The sequence below is a fragment of the Tursiops truncatus genome, chromosome 6 (genome assembly GCF_011762595.2).
Source record: "Tursiops truncatus isolate mTurTru1 chromosome 6, mTurTru1.mat.Y, whole genome shotgun sequence".
NCBI lineage: Eukaryota > Metazoa > Chordata > Mammalia > Artiodactyla > Delphinidae > Tursiops > Tursiops truncatus.
Genome location: NC_047039.1, coordinates 64,955,983 through 64,976,059, shown reverse-complemented (window position 1 = coordinate 64,976,059; position 20,077 = coordinate 64,955,983). Strand labels below are relative to the sequence as shown.

Genomic DNA, 20,077 nt, shown 5'->3' with positions numbered 1-20,077 from the left:
ATTTTAATAATGGCCGTCTATCCATTTCCAAGCTCAGTCAATAAACTCAAGAATCATAGATGAGGCAAAACAACTTTTTGATCTAGGGGACTGGCTGACACAGCAGATTTCACATCCTCGGTCCCCTCCCACTAAGCGCCTCCCTGGCACACATACACACACATTTCCAAACACTCCCTGGGAGGGGAGTGGCACTGCCCTCTTTGGGAATCACTGCATTATATACACTGGTGCTTGTCATTGCTCTGGAAGCACGTGGTGCAGTGAGTGGACACCTCGATCCTAGCCGATCACAGGAGTGGCCTGACAGCTGCCATACTCTATCCACAGTCCCTCCCACGATTCTCTCCTGTGGTCCCCACAACATTCGTGGACCTCTCCAGTCATCTACTCCTAAGAGAGACTGGTGGCTGAAGCTCTGTCTTTAAGAACCAAAGAACATTATGTGCAGAAGGGTGACTTCCTGTCTTTCACTTCTCCCGAGGGTAAGGCAAGAGGATGTGCATGTATAGCTCAGCAAGAGAAGCTTGACTTTTATGTAAAGCAGAATTCATACCTTGGCAGTGTGATCTGAAGCAGGTTCCAGAGGCAGGCTGTGTCCTGAGCCACTAGAGGACCTTCCCTTTTGCAATCTCGCTGAGAAAAAGTTCCGTAAAAAGAGGTGGCTGTGCAGCTGCTTCTTTCCGCAGCTGGGCCCAAGAATTTGCTTCGTCTGATATTTATAACGTTGTGTCTGCTTCAGCCCCACTCATGCAAGCCAACCTCTCACTAGACCCAAAGCAAGCCTCTTCTCCAGCCATCCTACCCCTCCACTTCTAGTCTTTGTTCTTGCTACATTCACCCCTGGTGAAATTATAGAAATGGTTACCAGGCCCAGGAAACTCCACTCTTTGGGAAATCCCTTAGGTGCTAGTGCCTTCCATCTCTGAGTCAGTCTCTCTGTGTATTCCCACAGCCGGTTGCTTGTGCCGCTGCTGAAACCTTCATGTCTACCTGATTCATTGTGCATGTTTGCCATAGCCTCCCGTTCCCAAACTACAAACTCACAGAAGCAGGGATAATATTTTATGCATCCGTTTGCTGCACCAAAGAAACCCAGGACTCTGCATAGAGTGGTTGTTCAACTGGTGTTTGCTGAATGAATGAATTATATTTGTGTTGCTGGACACACATGACTCCATACTGAAATAAAGAAACAGGATTTTAAAATGAGGATTAATTTACATTTGAACTTCAGAGTTCGACATGATGAAAGTTCAGCAACTTGAGAAAAAATATTGAAAAATAGGCTTAGCTGTCTAAGCCTCAGTGTCTCTAGTTGTGCTGTCATCAATCTCCACTTTCTTTTTTTTTTTTTTTAATACATTTGTTTATTTATTTTTGGCTGGGTTGGGCCTTCGTTGCTGAGCGTGGGCTCTCTCTAGTTGCAGTGAGCGGGGGCTACTCTTCGTTGTGGTGCGCAGGCTTCTCATTGCGATGGCTTCTCTTGTTGCAGAGCACGGGCTCTAGGCATGTGGGCTTCAGTAGTTGTGGCACACGGGCTTAGTAGTTGTGGCACACTGGTTTAGTTGCTCCGCAGTATGTGGGATCTTTCCGGACCAGGGCTCGAATCTGCACTGGCAGGCAGGTTCTTAACCACTGCGCCACCAGGGAAGTCCCATGGACCTCCACTTTAAAGATGATGAGAACCAAAGCCACAAGGCAAGTTGTATTCCATTGCTGATAAACTTCATAACTAGTTCCTTAGAATCTCAGCTCAAAGCCACCCTACTATTATTTTGAAATCAAGACACTTGTGATGAAAGATTAGATGCCACGTTCGTTTCTTCTGACGCCCAAAGGCAGTTTTGAGCACTTTGCCTTCTCTGTTCCATTTATTTACTAAATTCCCAAGATCATAATGATGAATACCAGCCCTTGCAAGTGTTCTGCAAGGCAGACTTATCAGAAGAGTGACCAATACTGGAGTTTGTCAAATGGCAAGACAAACAAATAAGCAAAAATCCACAATTCTTGTGTAAGGTTGAAATCAGAAATTTCTTTTTTATTAGCTACTAAAGGTCCTAGCAAGTTTCTGACAGAAGCATAGATAGAAAATGGAAACAAATACCTTGCTGGGAATGTCTCTCTGCTTCCCCTAATCTTGACTACAGCAATAATGCATTTCTGAACGGTCAAAGCGCACCATGTTATCTGTGCCAATGACATGATAAGTGGGTGCGTTCCCAAGGAAGCAAAACATATGCAAACAGGTCCTGTGCGCCCAGGGTTCTGGCTGAGGACTGACGGAGGCTGCCAGGGACACAATATCTTTTTTTCTGGGCAAATAAAGCCAGCTGTGACCCTCTGCTTTCCAGCAGGGGACCCCACCCTCCCTGCCGTCTCATCAGGCCCATCACTGTGCCACCAGCAAGGTTCTCTTCCAGCATCCACTTCATCTCCTACTTTTACAGCATTTCACTGTCTCCTTTTACAGCCATGACCAGTAAGATCTGAACTGTGTCCAAACAAGTGCATGAAAACAGGCCCTTATTGGGAGATAAGTTAGCAGAGTGAGAAAGTCAGAGAGACAGCCAACATGGTGGTATTTTGCCTTCGCAGCAGGAATTAGTATCAACTCATGTACCAACCCACGTGATATAATCAAGACGGGGCCCGAAAACGTTCAGCATTCATTCTCAGAGTCCTGCTAAGAAATGACCTCCCACCTGTGTAATGAATGGCTGAATTTGAAGGAATGCAGCCTGCTTAATAGCTAGTATTGATATTATTTACAAAATAAGAGAGAAAAACACCCTTTGATATGTTTTGTTGAAAGTGTGTCATTGTGGTTTGTAGAAAGCTCTTGAAGATGTGAAGGGGGTGGCATGGGGACTTTGGAGATGGGAAGGAGGGTGAGTGGCCATCAGGTGGTTGGTGGGCATGAGGTGGGCTATTAGGAGTTCTACAACTTTCACCCATGGGAGACCTGACCTGGGATGAAAAGTTAAATCCTCCCGCTGCTGAGGAGAGCCTTCTTAGGTCTGTCCGGGAGCACCTGGGGCTCAGGGTCAGCTGACTTCTGGCATTGCACTCTCCTCCGTTATTCCAGAACCTTCTCTCACCTGACGCCAACGATGCACAGATGCCCTGACTATTCCCAGCCCCCTGATTCTCTCTCAAAAGGGCAGGTTCCCTTGTGTGATAAAGCAGATATCAGATGACAGTGCAGCTTTCAGAGACAACCGAAGACCCTGTTGCATTTGCAGAAACTGACTAAAACCCAAACAAAACAGACATTTTTTTCTTTCCCCACCTACCCCGCCCACCACCAAATCAACCTTTGTTTTTTTTTCAAAGTCATAAGAGGCACAAACAGGTAGCAAGAAGGCATGAGTGAAGCGTCCCCCGCCGAGCGCGTTCTTTTGGCTGTGCTGAGTGATCTGTCCTCCGTTCAGGTGATGACAGTAGGGCCCCTCCGGCCGGTTCTCTCGTGAATCTGGGATATTTTCAGCGCGATGGCTATGAGAGGGCTTAGCACTGCCTGGAAAAGGAGGAAGAAAGTCTGTGAACAACTCGAGTCAGTCACAGGAGGGCTGCAGGAATGGGTTTCTATTCCAAGCATCTGGATTCAGTTCTGATTTGTGGATCTGGACACCTGTTCGCTGGTCCCTGGTTTCCTCTTCCGTAAGAGGAGACTCAGTGGGCGGGCGGTTAGGGAGAGGAGAGGCAGCAGTTGATCTCCAAAGTCTTACCTGGCTCCCACACACATTGCTCTAAGATAGGAGCTTGCACAACCCAACTACGAGAGTATTGAAGCATTTCGGGAACAGAGCGCTGTGAATCAAGGAAGTTCAGAAAACCCCCCAGTCTTCCTCTGCTACATTCCCTCCCCAACACATACCCGCCCCCCGCCCCACCCCCCCCCCGCCACACACATGTGCGTGAACTTGAGGAAGAACACTCATTCTACATCCTAAGTCCATGGACCTGATGAACCTACTCTCCTGATGTTTTGGAGAAGACAGACCAATCCATCAGCTAGCGCTGCAGAGAATAACAGCTCATTTCTTCCCATCACATAACACAGTGGCTCATGGGGCACCTCAGCGTCCCCTAGAAGGAGGTGGGGAGGTTTGGAGGCCTAGGGAATAGATTCTTGGAAAGGTGAAGGACATGAAGGGGAGTGAGAATCACGTCTTGCCCTTTAGCTGCTCATCATTTCATGAGACTCAGGCAGCGTTTTCCAAAGTGAGAGCACACACCACTCAAGATGATTTTAGGTGGTGCAGGAGATGATTTTAGATGGTGCATGGGCATGGCACCGGAACACTGAGAAAGTCAGTCTATTTTCCATTCTTCTTCAATCCTCCTAATTTCATCAAAGAGAAAATCTATTTGCTGCCAATCTTTAACACTTTTACCAGGACAGAGCATGCCTCAGGCAAGAGTTACCTAGATAGAAGGTAATATCATTGTATTTTTTATTGCATTTATTTTTTATGATGAATTTTATTTATCAAGGGATGCTGTTTTATTTATCAAGGGAGTTTACCTAGGGATACTGTTTTTTCCTTGGAGAGCACTGATGTAAGCTTTCTAGAATAAAAAAAATAGATTTAAGTGAAAACAAAGTTAAGTCCATTTAAAGACGAATACTAATATAGGGGTACTGGCAGAAAAGAAGTTTGGGAAATACTGGCATAAGGGGAAAAAAGATATCATATTGAGGAAAATAAAACCTGTATTTTTGGAGGGGAGAGAAAGATTCTATTACTTGCAACCTACACGTATTCCTAACAGATAGAGGGACGGAGGGAATGCATGCATTCTAATCAGACAGCAAGAGCCCAAGCAAACACCCAGGGCGCCAGAAGCACAAGTAGCCCAGCTGTCCTGAGTGGAGTGTGGACACAGGGCATTCCTGAGCCATAAGTGAGCAACACTTGTTTGGAGAGACCTAACCACCAGGGCCAAGTGTAAGGTTTTAATTCATTAGGTAAGGGGAGATGTTGGAGGTTCCTGAGCTAAACGTTGACACTGTCAGAACTGTGCTTTGGAAAGAATGCTCTAGCAGCAAGTCTCATGGTTTAATACATTTATGGCTAAATGTATACATTATCTCACTCTATAGAGATGACGAGATGAAGCAGCGCAGATGTAATCCTGGGAGCCAGAAGAGAAGTGAAAATCTAGAGCCTTTTCACAACTACACAAGCAAGTGCTGCTTCCTTCTGGTTCCACGTCCATAAACTTGATACACAGAAGCAGAAGCATTTCTTTTCCTTTTAATAACCCAACTGGTGCCCAGAAAAATTTTCCACTGGCACATTTTGCCAGGCCCTGTTCCACAGGATGCCCACAGGGCAGCATCTGGATTCTTTAAGGGCCAAGCACCCACTTTGTATAGATGTCAGAGTATTAGCTTTCCTCCTCTTCCTGTCTTCTCTCCCCTCTTTCCTTCTTCCCCCCTTTTCGGCTATCTAAGTCTACATAACACCTATAAGAGAGGTAAAGTGAGGACAGAGAAAGAGAATAAAGCTAAAATCAATCACTTTGAGGTCCTGGAGGATGAATAAAGCTAAAATATCCTATCAATTTAAGAAAATGCAGTGAAACTGAATTTGAAACCCTAACCCTGACCCTCACTTTTTTTAAAACCGAAAATTAAGACCTATTTTGTTTGACAGCATTGTAAGTTTCAAGATTAAGGATTTTCTACTCCTTACCTTTAAGTGGTGGTACCTATTGGCAAGAGGGTAAGGGAGCACAGTTGTAACCGATACTGTAAACACTGCAGGTGTTCTGTTAACTGATCTCTGCTGAACTCTACAGATGAACCTATGGTGCCCATTTCTTCTGTAAACCATCCTGACTGAGGTCCACTGCACACTGGATGTCTGTGACCAACACATGACTCTCTAACATGCTCAACTACTTCTGCCTCTAGCAGTTATGTGCTTATTAGGAGTCAGTTACGTTTGTTCCTAAATATGTTAATGCCTGTTGTACTTGTTATTGAAACTATGAATTTATTAAATTATATGTAAACCACGGAAATGTGAGAATAAATAGGAAGAGTTCTTTCTATGAAAATTAAGTTGAATGTTTTGGAAAGAGTTAGATAATGGTGATTAGCCATGCCTGTCCAATTAGATGTGAGTGAGATGCTGTAAAGTACTGGGGAGAATTTTTTAAAGTATAGAACGTTCTTTTTGCAGATTGCCTCACAAGTGGCCTTAAGTTCCCACTGACAATAAAGAAATTAAAGGTGAACATTACAGATGATGAATTATAGTGGGAATCTTTTGTAGAAAGATAATCACAACACCAAAGAGTATGCTCATATTCAAAGAAAAGGTGTTGGACCAAAATTAAAAGATTGACAAACAAACATACCTTTATATGTTTTGTGCTAAAAAATAGAATGGTTAAGATATGTGTACATTTAATTACCCCTTTTAACTCTCTTTTTGGAGTAGTGAATTAAGTACTTGTCCCTTATCCTGACCATGTCAGAGAAGAAGGCTTCCATGGTAATTATGCAAACTGAAAGGAAGGAAACACATTTTTGGAAATTCTCCATGAGGAAGACCTTGAACATGGGAACTCCCACCCTGAGCAAAGAGTTCCAGGCCAGCCTGACACAGAAGCTGTGGAACAATCTGCCCTCAAGAGACCGTGAGGGTTTGGGAAGAAAAACATCAGTGATGATCACCATGGACTGAATACTACTGAGGTCCTTTCACACATTTTTCAGGAACCCAGAAAGTCTTCAGATGCTTGTAGGATCCTAGGGAATTCTGGGAGAGATCCCTAAAAGTGCCCAAGTTTGAATTTTTTGCCAGCCTTGTGAAATGGGAGCTTCAAGTCATAATTTAAGGATCATAAAGTATTTGTTTTTCTTGCTTGAGTGTGCATGTGAATGTGTGTGTGTACACAGAATGCATGGTCTAGAATGAATGGTTACACCATGAGAGCACGAGCTTTGTCTAATTTAGGGCTAGAAAAGTGCTGCTACTTTGGAGGCATTGAATCAATACTGGTGGAATAAAAGCATGCTATGTCAGTTTGATGAAAAGAAAATGATGAGGCTGATAGAGACTTCTGTGGCCATTCATGAAGGGCACTCTGGGTGAGCCGGAGGGTCAGTAGTACCGAATTTTTACTGTCACGTTTTTCTTTAGAAATCACAGCTTTGGTACGTGTGACTCCCAGATACTTTTCTCATTTCATCAACCATTCATCATGGAAAGGAGAGAGAGGGAGATTCATTTTTCTGAAGCAATTGGAAAGGCCCTCAGACTGGGGAGTGAGAAGAGGGGTAAAAAGTTAGAAGCCTGCGGATGTGAAATTTCTGAGAAGAAGCTGGACACAGAGCTTAAGAAACAGAGAGGAGCACGGGATGATGTAATTTGATTCTTTCACGTGACAGATGAGGAAACTGAGCCCAGAGAGGAGATGTGATTGGCCCAGGGTCACACATCTGTTTGGTGGTTGAGCTGGGATAAGAACATAGTGATTCTTCCTCTACTGCCCTTTCCATGCCACAATTCTGAACATGAGACCCGTGAATGACAAGGAAAAACAGAGCGGACAAGATGAGCCTAAGAGGAGAGATAAAGAAAAAGTAGGATCGTCATCCCACTGTACTAGACCAGTCCCACATCAGATGAGGGGTCAGATAGGACTGATTAGCCATCCCCACTGGCCAAGAACAGGTGGACAGTGGGGAGAAGAGCATTTCCGGTTTTGTGAATGTATTAGACGTTCCAAGATGACTCTTGGTGAATGAAGGAAATAAACTAATAGAGACTATAATCAATTAGAAATATAGCATCTTTTTTGTAATTCCAGTGCTTCTTAGAGTGCTTGACATAGCTTTTCTACACTCAAGAGTAGGACGCAGAGAGTGCTCATCCTGCCGCAAACGGCATCGGCAATGCCTCCATTCGAGGGTACTCACACCGCGGCCCCAGTCAACCTTGGAGGTTTGGGTGGCTTTTGCTGTCATCTCAAGTTAATAAGCCTAGAGAGGGAAATGGAGTCTGCCTCTATTTCAAATTCTGATACTTAGCTCCTCATGGATTTTTTTGCATTGGTTTTGATTTTTTAAAGTATTGCATTACAATATTTATCTTGAGTACTGAAGTTTTCGGCACCCCCTTAAATTCTACACCCTGCTAACCTCAGCCTCATCCTAGCCCTGTGTTAGGCTTTAACCTGTTCATACCCGCCCCCCCGCCCCAAGGAAAGAGGTTTCTTCTTTCCCTTTCTTTTTCATCTTCTCTCTCGTTTTATATTGTTGTTGTTTTGATTCACATTCATATAAATTGGAGCCATAAAAACAAGCCCCTAACAAATGAACTTCTTACCCTGACGGACAATAAACAGGAGAGGTGTAAATGATCTGAATGTCACAAGACTCAGAGTAAATAGTTAACGGATTTTTTTTGGAGAAAAACAAATGCTAACCAGAAACACATCACTTATTAAGTCATATTTGTTCGAATCTGTGGAGGGACCCCAGGGCTTGGCTGGTCCCAGTGAGGACTGTGCATCAGGAGAGTCAGAGGAGTATCCACGTGGGAAGGAGGGCGTGGGGAAGACGGTACTTATCCTAGCTCATGGTGTGAGGCAGGTAACAAAACCTAGAGAATGCAGACCATTCAACAACATAAAACACTGCCATTCCAACATCCACAAAATAGGGATACAACAAATGCCACGTTCGCCTGATGCTTAGAGGCAACTTGCATCAACACTCCTGCTCGGGTTAAAGATGAACCACCTTTCTCTCATGATTTCATTCAAACATTCATTTTTAGTCCGTGTGCAGTCCGCTTAGTCTAAGGCAGTGGTTCTCAAACTCGAGTGTGCAGCAGAATCACCTGGAGGGCCTGATAAAATGCAGATTGCTGGACTCCTCCCCTGGAGTTGCTCATGTAGGACACCTGGGCTGGGGCCCAAGAATCTGCACGTCTAACAAATTCCAGGTGATGCTGATATGCTGGTCCAGGAACCACACTTTGAGAACCACTGTCCTAAGGAACGCCCATGGATGTGCCTGTCAAATGCCTTGCTCCAGCTGGAGCCTAGGTTGCCTTGTTTGTTCACATGGTCCCACTCCTTGGCCACAGCTGACTGGACCAGGAGTAGGTCCCTGACCTACAGGCAGCTGATCCATAGGCTGGCCAGTGACTGAGCAATAGCCTGAGGCAAAACCTGAACCAGCTGATCAGATTTTTTCTGATCAATTTTTTTAAACTGGTAAGTAGTGAAAGAATAAGCCAGCCAGCAGTGGGAGCTAAATTAACCATGAGGTTATAATTCACTAATCACAAGGGCATAAGGCACCAGGATTACGAGAAATACGAAAAATTCTAAGAAATTTAGAAAAGATCTTGGAGAAATAAAAATTAAACAGAGCAGAGGGAAATAATAAAGAGTTGGGAGAGAGAAAAGGATGGCGTACGTCGCAATAATCTCGAAAGTAAAGATCCACTAACTCCTGCCAGGCGGGCCTGAATCACTAACTTGCTCGAGGTCTAGTGTCTGAGACCTGGCCCTACTCTTGGATTTCTTGAGTTACCTTTGGTCTGTTTGTGCACTAAAATAAATCAAAATTTGAAAACAACAAAATCACACTAATAAGCAAACCCCGAGTATGTTTTTCTTGGATCATTTTGAGGAACCATCACTATCCAGCTTTCTACCACCAGTGAGAAAAAGCTTTTTTTCCTCCTAAAACTCAACCTCTTGCAAATTGAAAGTAACTTCCTCACCAAATCAGCTCATGGCACCACCTTCCCCTTTCCGCTACTAGCAGATCCCACCAATCTCTCCATCAGCTGGGCTGGAAGTGCACTTTGGTGAGTCTTTCTCTTTTCCCCATATCTAAGCAGTCCCACACTCCTTCTCATCCCATGGCTCCTCCCTTTAACACAGTCCCCTATTACCCCTGGCTTGCAGGAGTCTGCTAACTCTTCTCAGGCTCACCAGAGTGCGCTTTTAGGAACCCTAATGTAAAAGTCCTGGATGGTTTCCTAAGCCTAAGGTCTGCCCTCGCAGTATGGCTGTCAGCTTCTTGACAGTTGGGTCTTACCCTCTGTGGTAGGCAGAATACTATGCCTCAACCCCCAAAGATATCAGGTCCCATCCCCTGCAATCTGTGAATGTGACCTTATTTGGAAAAAGGGTCTTTGCAGATGTGGTTAAGTGAAAGATTCTGAGATGACAAGATTATCCTGGACTTTCCAGCTGGGCCCTAAATGCAATCACAAGAGTCCTTAGAGGAGAGGGTCAGAGGGAGATCATATGCACACACAGAGGAGAAAGTGATGTGGTGATGGGGACAGAGATGGTGGTCACCAGCCAAAGAACGCCTGCAGCCACCAGAAGATGGAAGAGGGAGGAAAAGATCCTCTCCCAGAGGCTCCAAAGGGAACGTGTGCCTGCCGACACCTTGATTTCAGAATTCTGGCCTCTTGAACTCCGAGGGAATACATTTCTATTGTTTTAAGTAACCCAGTTTGTGGTAATTTGCTACACAGCAGCCAGAGGAAATGAACACACCCTTCCTTTCCACCATTCCTCCCGTCTTCTGCCTGCTCCTTGTCTCACCCCACTGCACCCCTTGAACAGTGACCTCTCAGCCCACGCTCTTCTCCACTTTTACATGTGTTGTTCTTTCATTGTGGACCGATGCTGAAATCTTAGCCATCCCTCAAGGCCTTTTTCATGAAATCTCTCTGATAGTCCCAGGAAGGATCTCTCCATTCTCTGACCCCTTCACTTGCTTCTCTGATGATTCCTTTTTATCTTGATTTACAGGAATTTGTAAGGGTTTTCTTTTCTTTCCTCTATCACATTTCAACTAAACTCTAAGTTACTAGAAGGCAAAATTTTTCCTAAATGTGTCTGTTTCCCTCCCTATACTATGTCCTGCCCATAAGAGATGCTGAAAGAAATGGTGGGCTTGGGACATTGTTTCGAGTGCTTAGTGCAGTGGGCGGTATACTGAGAAACTAACTTGTGCTTTGCACCCCCTTCATCAGGAAGGTTCACCAGGACGAGATGAGACTGTCCATCCAGTCTCCCTCCTGCCTCTTCCTCAGCCCAAGGGGAAGGCAGGAACTGCTCTGCCTGTGAAGGGTTAGCAGGTGCTTGGGCAGTTCTAATTAGCACTAACTGCTAATGTGGAGATAGGGTTGAATGAAACCTTCACAATTCAGAGTTCAAAGAAAAGGAAAGCTGTCCAATCCGAGGAAGCAGGAAAGGGAAAAGAACTCTGAGAAAAGGATGGCCTGTGGCAGTGGAAAGGGCTATTAGGGAAAAGACTCTGTGCCCCTGCCCAGAGCAGTGCCCCAGACAGAGGGCAGGACAACAGCAGAGGTGAAGGCAACCACAGAGACCTGCGCTCTCCCTCAGGACGGCGTGTGCCCTCCCCCTGCTCCATCCCCTCTGATCTGGAAAAGGGGAGGAGCCCCAAATGGCTACTGCTGAGCTTCTTGCCAATTCAGACGGGAGTTAGAGGTCCATACAATACAGAAATGTGACATTCCTTGCATCATAGGAGTCGTGGAAAAGTCCATACCTGCTATAATTATAAACTTGGAGGCATCCTCTGGCTTTGTTTCCAATACATCTCAGCACTGGAGAAAGTTTCTTTCTTTTCTTTTTTTTTCTGAAGTCTTTTTGTAATTGAAGTATAGTTGATGTACAATGTTGTGTTAGTTTCAGGTGTACAGCAAAGTGATTCAGTTATATATTCAGTTATACATATATAATTCAGTTACATATATATACATATATATATATATATATTCTTTTACAGATTCTTTTCCCTTATAAGTTATTACAAAATATTGAGTATAGTTCTCTGTGCTATACAGTAGGGAGAAAGTTTCTGATTACATTGCCCTTCAAATCTTGAACACTTACACAATGTAACAGAGAGAGCCAAGTATAGGAATCTGTAACTAACTGTCAGGGCAAATTTATAAGGGCCCTGCCCAAAGAGGCAAGCAGGGGTGGAAATCTATGCCGGCTTCTCTCAGCAAGCCAGGCATTCTGGCAAGGGGCTGCATTTTCCCAGAGGAAGGGTGCCTTTGTCTTTTCACAAAGATGCCATCCCCTAGCCTCACCACCCTGTGCATTCCCGCTGAGGGAGGCTTTTTCTAATTTGCACAAAGGGGGCCTAGAGGCGAGATGCTGCCCTGTTTACAGAAGCCCAGATTTTGGGTAACAAAGATGACTAGCTATTTCAAATCCACCTGAGAAGTGTCTAGAAGAGAAACTGTAACAAAAAAAAATCAAATACATTTGTTGCTAATAAAAGTTAAGTGAGGGCTTCCCTGGTGGCACAGTGGTTAAGAATGTGCCCGCCAATGCAGGGGACGCAGTTTCGAACTCTGGTCTGGGAAGATTCCACATGCCACGGAGCAACTAAGCCCTTGAGCCACAACTACTGAGCCTGCTCTCTAGAGCCCGTGAGCCACAACTACTGATCCTGTGCACCACAACTACTGAAGCCCACACGCCTAGAGCCCGTGCTCCACAACAAGAGAAGCCCCCTCTGGCTGCAACTAGAGAAGGCCCGCGCTCAGCAACGAAGACCCAATGCAGCCAAAAATAAAAATAAATAAAATAAATAAATTTTAAAACAAAGATTAGTCCTTAAAAAAACAAAAAGTTAAGTGAAAATGCTGCAAACATTTTGCTCTTTAATATAATACATACAACCATGGTCCTAACTGTAATCCCCTTTTCATGTAATAAATCTATCTATCCATCTTGATCCAAAATGGACCTAAAATTAACCAAAATAGAGGATATGAAAAATGACTATAGATAAATCTGAATTCCGAGCCCAACCCTGAGGGAACCCATCTATTTTGTGAATGTCAGAAAACAGGCCTCCATAAAAGCTCTCTTCTGAGGGGGAGAAAGCCATTCCAGGATATAAGCGATGAGATACTCCCAAAGACGTTCAATCAAAGCAAGAACTAAGCTAGCGTTCTGGGAATGCAGTGATGAGCCTAACAGAAACCGCACTGACCAGGCCAGCTGGGCCTCCTTCTCCATGGCCCTCCCCACATTTGCAACTGACTTGGGACTTCAGGAAGCAAAAGGCAGTGCTTAGGCAGTGCTTGTTTTATCCAAAATAAATCAGAGGAGTCATGAAGCCATTTTTCCTATTTATTCCTATAAATTGGAGCTGCATTCGGTCCCTACTCAGAAGTATCGTGTTGGGCTGGAGAAGGAGGGAAAACAAACATGCTGGCCAGCATTTGGGGGCACAGCCAAAAGGCACTAAGCAGAATCCTGGTGGCCTTTCATTGTCCTGTCACGCAAACACAGACCAACCTGCGAGAGTTCACAGCTTCCATTCTACAGAACCGCTCCCCTGGTCACTCTTTCCCTTTTCCTCTTTCCTCTCTTCTCTCTTTCTATCCCCTCATCTGCCACGAAAAACATTGCAAAAAGGGTGGGAAATAGCTAAATGGTTCAGATCGTCACAATTTCTGCTTTCCTCCTCCAATGTCCCTATCGTGTCTTCACGTTTCGACTCCACAGCAGACTTCAAAGGTTTCCCTGATGTAGAATGCACTTTCCAGTTTAGAGGGAACCTAGAGTTGCCCACCTCCCTACCGCCACTTGCAAAACTGTTACCAGAAATATAACTGCAAGACTGAAAGCAGAGGTTTAGAAAAAAAAGAACTACTCTCCAGTTCAAGTTCTCAAAGGACTCTCCTTGTAGCCATTTGCCTCCTCTTTTGAAGCCAAGGTCTAGGTTATTAGTAGTCGTCATTTTTTAAAAACTAGGTTCCAAGGGTTGGAACAATAATGTGATTCAGCTTGGCTTTCTGCATATAGATCCCAGAAAGCCTGGCTCCTTAGAGATGGATTAAAAGCATCAACAGCAGTCTCCCAAAGATTGGTCAGCAGACTGCTACCTGAGGACGAGGTAAGAATCACCTGGGGATGCTGTTGTGGGCTCCAGTCATGGAGATGCTGTTTCAGTGAATCTAGGGACCAGGAATGGAATGTGTAGCTCTACAAGCTCCCACAGTGATTCTGCTGCATACCCAGGTCTTGAAAGCACACTTATTCTAGAATCTGCAGTGAAGAATGGTGGTTATAAGCATGAACGCTGAAGCCAAACTGCCTGGCTCTACCCGTTATGAGCTGTGCAAGCTTGGGCACCCGCCTTAACCTCCCTGAACCTTCATTCTCTTTCCATGAAAGAGGGAGCACTTACCTATTGTGATGGGGCTAGACTGGGGCATGCAAACTGGAGATCCATGGCCACCAGATCCACTCAACCATCTCTTATTTTTGCTGGCACAAACTTAATATATACTTTAAAAAATATGAACTGAATGCCTTTAGATGGCATGCCAGTTCTAACTAACAACTTCCTACTGTCCTATGCCCTGCTGCCCTATTCACATGGGTGAGTTATCTGCCTGTCATTTGAATTTCTGACCCCAGGGTTTGCCATGGGGTGCATACCCTGTAGTCACCCATCCCTGTCACAGGAAGCTGGCTGCTGTCGCGATGTGGGTCGTGGGTCTGTTGGTGAGAGGATGGTGCACGCCCCCAGGGCTGCTCCTGAGTGCAGCTTTTGCTCCTGAGGGTGGCTTCACATGGGGAAGAAGAGACCTACGGATACAGTACCAAAAAGCTCTTGACTGAGTTTCGAGGTGTCCTGACCCCAGATCCTACACCCTCTCCACCCTGGAAGAGCACCTGCAGCCAGCCTGGGTTTAGTGGCTGTACAACTTGAGGCCCAATATGGAACGTCTATCAGGACTATAGGGTATCCCCGGAGACCTGTGATCCTTAGACATAGGTGGTCATAGGTTTTTCCTCAAGGTGCACTTTAGGATCATGAAACCAAGCTTGGAACCTCAGCCAGCTTCCCTGTACCTTCCTCAATCTGCAGTGTCCACTGGACGTTTTTTGTTTTAGATGTTGGGGGTAGGAGTTTATTAATTTATTTATTTTGCCTGTGTTGGGTCTTCGTTTCCATGCAAGGGCTTTCTCTAGTTGTGGCAAGCGGGGGCCGCTCTTCATCGCGGTGCGTGGGCCTCTCACTATCGCGGCCTCTCTTGTTGCGGAGCACAGGCTCCAGACACGCAGGCTCAGTAGTTGTGGCCTACGGGCCCAGTTGCTCCGCGGCATGTGGGATCCTCCCAGACCAGGGCTCGAACCCGCGTCCCCTGCACTGGCAGGCAGATTCTCAACCACTGCGCCACCAGGGAAGCCCGCTCCACTAGACTTTTGAATTTGGTTCATTTAACAGAAATTGAACACGTTTGCACACTGTTCATATTCAACCAAACTAACTCACCTTTCCACACTCCCAGAGGACCAGTTACAAATATTTGGTTCCAAAGCCCTCATAGGTCTAGGCTCAGAAAGACTATTCCAAATAATACATTTAAGCTTTCTTTCTCTCATGGCATTACTGGATCACTGTGGCGTCATCAGTGCCACACACCGATACCTACTGTTTCTCTCCTCCCTGCCACAGAAGGCTGAGCTTCCAGGCCTTCTCATGGTAAGGCGGGGCCCTTTGACAATTTCCAGGCAGTGGGTGGTCACTTTCAGCCAAAGCTCTTCCTCTCCTTACGGTAACCAGCTGTTGGGGAGCAAATCTGCCACTCCAAAGTGTCTCTTTAGCACGTAGGTTATTTTGAGCTGAAAACAATGAAGGCCCGAAAGACTCAGGAAGAAATTTTGACTTTCCCCCAACTGCCTAAAAAATAAATTAGATAGAGGGCCTGTTCCCAGAATAGAGCTTTCACCAGAGACATCTGCAAAGAATATGGGCTTGGTGTCGGGGGAGAAACAGGGCCTAGAGATGCATCCACTCTAAGTCCCATTGTTTCTGCACAGCCCAGAAAACATTTATTTACCAAACCTTTGCTTTTCCATCTCCAGGTCAACTGCCTTCCCCCTTTTTGAAGTCCTAAGCCCTTACAACATCTTCTTTTATCTTTAGCTGAAGATGGTATTTAAGGTGAAGGTTTCAGCCATTTGGGCAAGTTACTCAGTTTTTCTGGGTCTCCCCAATTGTAGACATGTTATTAAAATTTTGTCTGATTTTCTCCTGTTAATCTGTCTCACGTCAGTTAGACCAGCCAGAAGAACCTAGAGGGTAGAGGACAATTTCTCCCTCCCTAACACAGCGATGTTCTAGACACCTGTTCTGTACACTTGGACCCTGGAGTAAGAACACAGAGGCAAGCACCCAGCCAAGCTGTGCTGAATATATAATAGGAATTAGAAGTAAACCTTATTTTCAGTGGTGGTTTTAAGCCAGTGAGATTTTGGGGTTGTTGGTTACTATGGCACTGGTCTAGCCCATCTGGACTAATGAAAATATTATTCACTAAAATGCAGTGGGAAATGCCATTTCAAAAACATTTTCCAAATCAGAAGGTGTGAAGAAAGAGAGTATGTCTTGGAAACTCTATACTGCTGAACTATTGTTTGCCTTTAGGCCTTAGGCCATCTTTATTATATTGGATATTCTGAAGCCAATTAAAAGGATAAGAATGATGAATTAGTTTTCAAACACGGCTGCAAATTCTTTGGGATTCTTTCCATTAAAAGGTGGGCCTAGTCCCTCTTCCCTTGAAACTTGGCAGCCTTATTCAACCAATGCAGTTTGACAGAAGTGCTGTTCTGTGACTCGTGAGCCTGGGTCACGAAGCCCGGCGGCTTCCCCATATTGCCCTCAGCAATGTTATATGCAAGAAGACTTACTATCCCGAGGCCAAAAAGGTAAAGAGGCCTCCAGAAGACTCCAGCTCCCAGCCATTTGAGTCACTCCCAGTTTTTCTAGTTTTCCCATCAGAGACCCCAGACATCAGGGAGCAGAGGCAAGCTATCCCCCTGTGCCACGTCCAAATATGCCTAGCCTACAGGGTCCACGAGCGGGCATAAATCATTGTCGTAGGGTGCCACCAAGTGTTAAGGTGATTTGTGAAGCAACAATAGGCAACCAGAGTGAAAGGTGAGCCGTCTAAACAGGACTTTAGGCTGATACGTTGCTTGGCCATTCATGAGGTGGGGAAAGAAGTTAAGGCTTAAGTACAGTGAGAGAACTTACAGTATGTTGGTTAAATGCACGGATCCATTAGGCTTGGGCTTACTTCCATCTCCAGCCCTCACCAGATAAGGTTCTTAATCTCTCTGTGCATCACTGTGTTTTACTGCGCATCAATTTTGAAACTGGGACGCTAATAATCGTTCCTGCTCCACAGGGTGATAAACATGAAACGAGATACAGCATGGTCCTCAGCAGCATCTCCAGCCCTGCACTTGTGACTCTGTCACTGAAGGCTGCCAGGAGGCCTCACCCTGCTAAATATGCAGCTTGCACATATGAACATCAGATAATTCCCGCTCTTGCCTAAGCAGTCTTGGAAGCCAGAAGATGTTATGTTTCCTGGCTGGGTTTAGGTCACAGGCAATAGAATTGGCTACACAAGAAGACAGAGAATTGATTTACTGACTTGCAAAAGTCTTGGGAAAAGGAAATTCCTTTCCTTGCTCTCATCTATAGTTTGTGCCTCGGGTTCTGAAGTTTTAATTCTTCTTCAGCAGTTTTTAATAGCTGACACTGAATATGTACCATGTGCCAAGCACTATTCCAAATTCATGCGTTGAGTTAATCTTTATAATAGATGGTTATATTTTATGTAATCTCTAACAGATATATCTATCATGTGAGGTAGGTAGTATTATCCCCATTTTACAGATGAGAAAACTGAGGCTCAGAGGCGTTACATCACTTGCTCAAAGACACACAGCTGGTAAGTGGCAGAGCTGAGCTCTGAACCCAGTTGGTGTCATGATTTTAACAGCAAAGCTGGGCTGTATCTCACTACCCTAGACTGCCCTTCTACTGAGGAAAAAGTTTCCATTTTCTGAATATTTAAAATATTTGTCTTCATGCCTTTACTGTAAAAGGTTTCTCTGTTTCAGGTACGCTATGAAAACTACCTTTTTAAGGACTATGAAATGCAGCAATCACAGGGAAGTGCATAAAAGTTACATACTTGAATTACATGTAAAGCTGATGCTTGTACTTCTGAGGCCCTTGAGCATTTGAGTTCTACACGAACTCATCAATTTTTTTCCCTAGTTAGCATGACATACTGGCAGCACATATAGCCCATGTCCAAGATTTTTCCTTAGCAATGTTCTTTATGAGATTAAAGGACTTCCTTTTGATTTCTATCTGCAGAGTTTTTATCATGAATAGATGATTTAGGAAAGCATTTTATCAAATGCTTTTCTGTATCCATTTTGTTATTATTGATACTTTCTAACTTAATTGCCCTTGTGATAATACTCTGCATTGTTTCATTGCCTAGTTAATTTTTATACATAGTTAATTTTTGTTTTGTTTTTTGTTTTTTTGCGGTACGCGGGCCTCTCACTGCTGTGGTCTCTCCTGTTGCGGAGCACAGGCTCCGGACACGCAGGCTCAGCGGCCACGGCTCACAGGCCCAGCCGCTCCGCGGCACGTGGGATCTTCCCGGACCGGGGCACGAACCCGTGTCCCCTGCATCGGCAGGTGGACTCTCAACCACTGCACCACCAGGGAAGCCCCATAGTTAATTTTTATAGTGAATTTTTATACATGTTCCCTGTGTCATGGAAACAATTTATATGTTGATATTGTTTGCTGTAGTATCTATATAAGTCCATTAAATAAGGCATGTTAACAATGTCGTTCAAATATTCTATAGCCTTATTAATTTTTCTATCTCCTTGTTCTAATAATTCCTGAAAGGGCTGTTAAAATATCCCAGGGCTATTGTCAGTTTCTCTATTTCTTCTTATAGTTTTACCAGTTTTTTGCTTTATAAATTTAAAATTATTAGGTCTTCCTGGGGGGAGTTAAAGTTTTGATCATTTTGAAGAGTCCCTCTTTATATGAAGCAATACTTTTGACCTTTATCTGAAACTAACAGAGTCAGATTTTTGGTTGTTAGTTGTATATATTTTTCCATTTTTTTAACTTCCAAATTTTCTGTATTTTTATGTAAAATGTGTCTCTTATAATGAGCGTCACCCTGCTAAATATGAGAATAACTAGTTATTCTCTGCTTAGGCAAGAGCGGGAATTATCTGATGTTCATCTGTGCAAGCTACATATTTAGCAGGGTGAGCGTCTTTTTAAAAAAATCCAAACTTTGTGTTTTCCCTGGAGCACTTAGTTCATCTATATTTAAAGTAATAACAAATACATTTGTGTTTAAATCTACCATCTTATATGCTTTTTATTTGACCAACCTGTTTTTCTTTCTTCTCTTGGATTGATTTTTTTAAGTTATTCTCTGTTTTCCTCTCTTAGGTTGGAAGTTATATTCTTTCTATTTTTGTGTGTATGTCTGTGATGGTCCCCTAGAAACTACAACATGAATCCTTGACCTATCAAAGTCTAATACTGATCCATAAATTTACTTTCTTCCAAAATATGCAAGGATCTTAGTATATCTTAAGTATGATTACTCTCACAGTTCTTAGAGCTATTATGGTTGTCTATTTTAGTTCTTTATAATATTAATATGATAAAAATTGTCAGCACCATAAGACATTACTATTAAGGTTTTATACAGCTAATGTTCACATAAACCAACCCCTAGTTTTAATTTTTCTTTGCTTTTTATTCCTCGATGCATCTCTGAGGTTCATGGGGGATAATTTTCCTCCTAACTGAAGAATATCTTGGAGAATTTCTTTCTGTATGGGGCTGCTGATAGCTCATTCTCTCAGTTTTTGTCTGTCTAAAAACGTCTTCATTTTGCTTTCGTTTTAGAAAGATCGTTTCTAGACTATCAGTTATTTTATTTCAGCCTTCTGATTGTCAAGGTTGCCGTTGAAAAATTAGTTGTCAGTCAAACAACTTGTCTTTGATCTTCTGTAGTTTTAGTCTGATGTGTCTAGATGTGAATTTATTTTTATTTACTCTGCTCAGGCTTCTAGCACCAGTGGATTGCTTTCCTTCATTGGTTCTGGGAAATCCTCAGCTATTATCTTTTCAAGTTTTACCTATACGCCAGTCTCTCTC

General features: G+C 44.0%; 1 protein-coding gene across 3 annotated transcripts in view; it reads right to left on the bottom strand.

Annotated features, from left to right (window-relative positions):
- Positions 1–1,999: 1,999 nt before the first annotated feature.
- PGM5 (phosphoglucomutase 5) overlaps positions 2,000–20,077 on the bottom strand; it is a 192,064-nt gene continuing 173,986 nt past the window's right edge. For all 3 annotated transcript variants that reach the window (XM_073806184.1, XM_073806185.1, XM_033858146.2), the window contains one exon: positions 2,000–3,523. Coding sequence is in view for 2 of the 3 variants with exons in the window: in XM_073806185.1 (XP_073662286.1) it covers positions 3,434–3,523 (90 nt within the window). In the remaining variant the exon portion in view is untranslated. The remainder of the gene's footprint in view (positions 3,524–20,077) is intronic.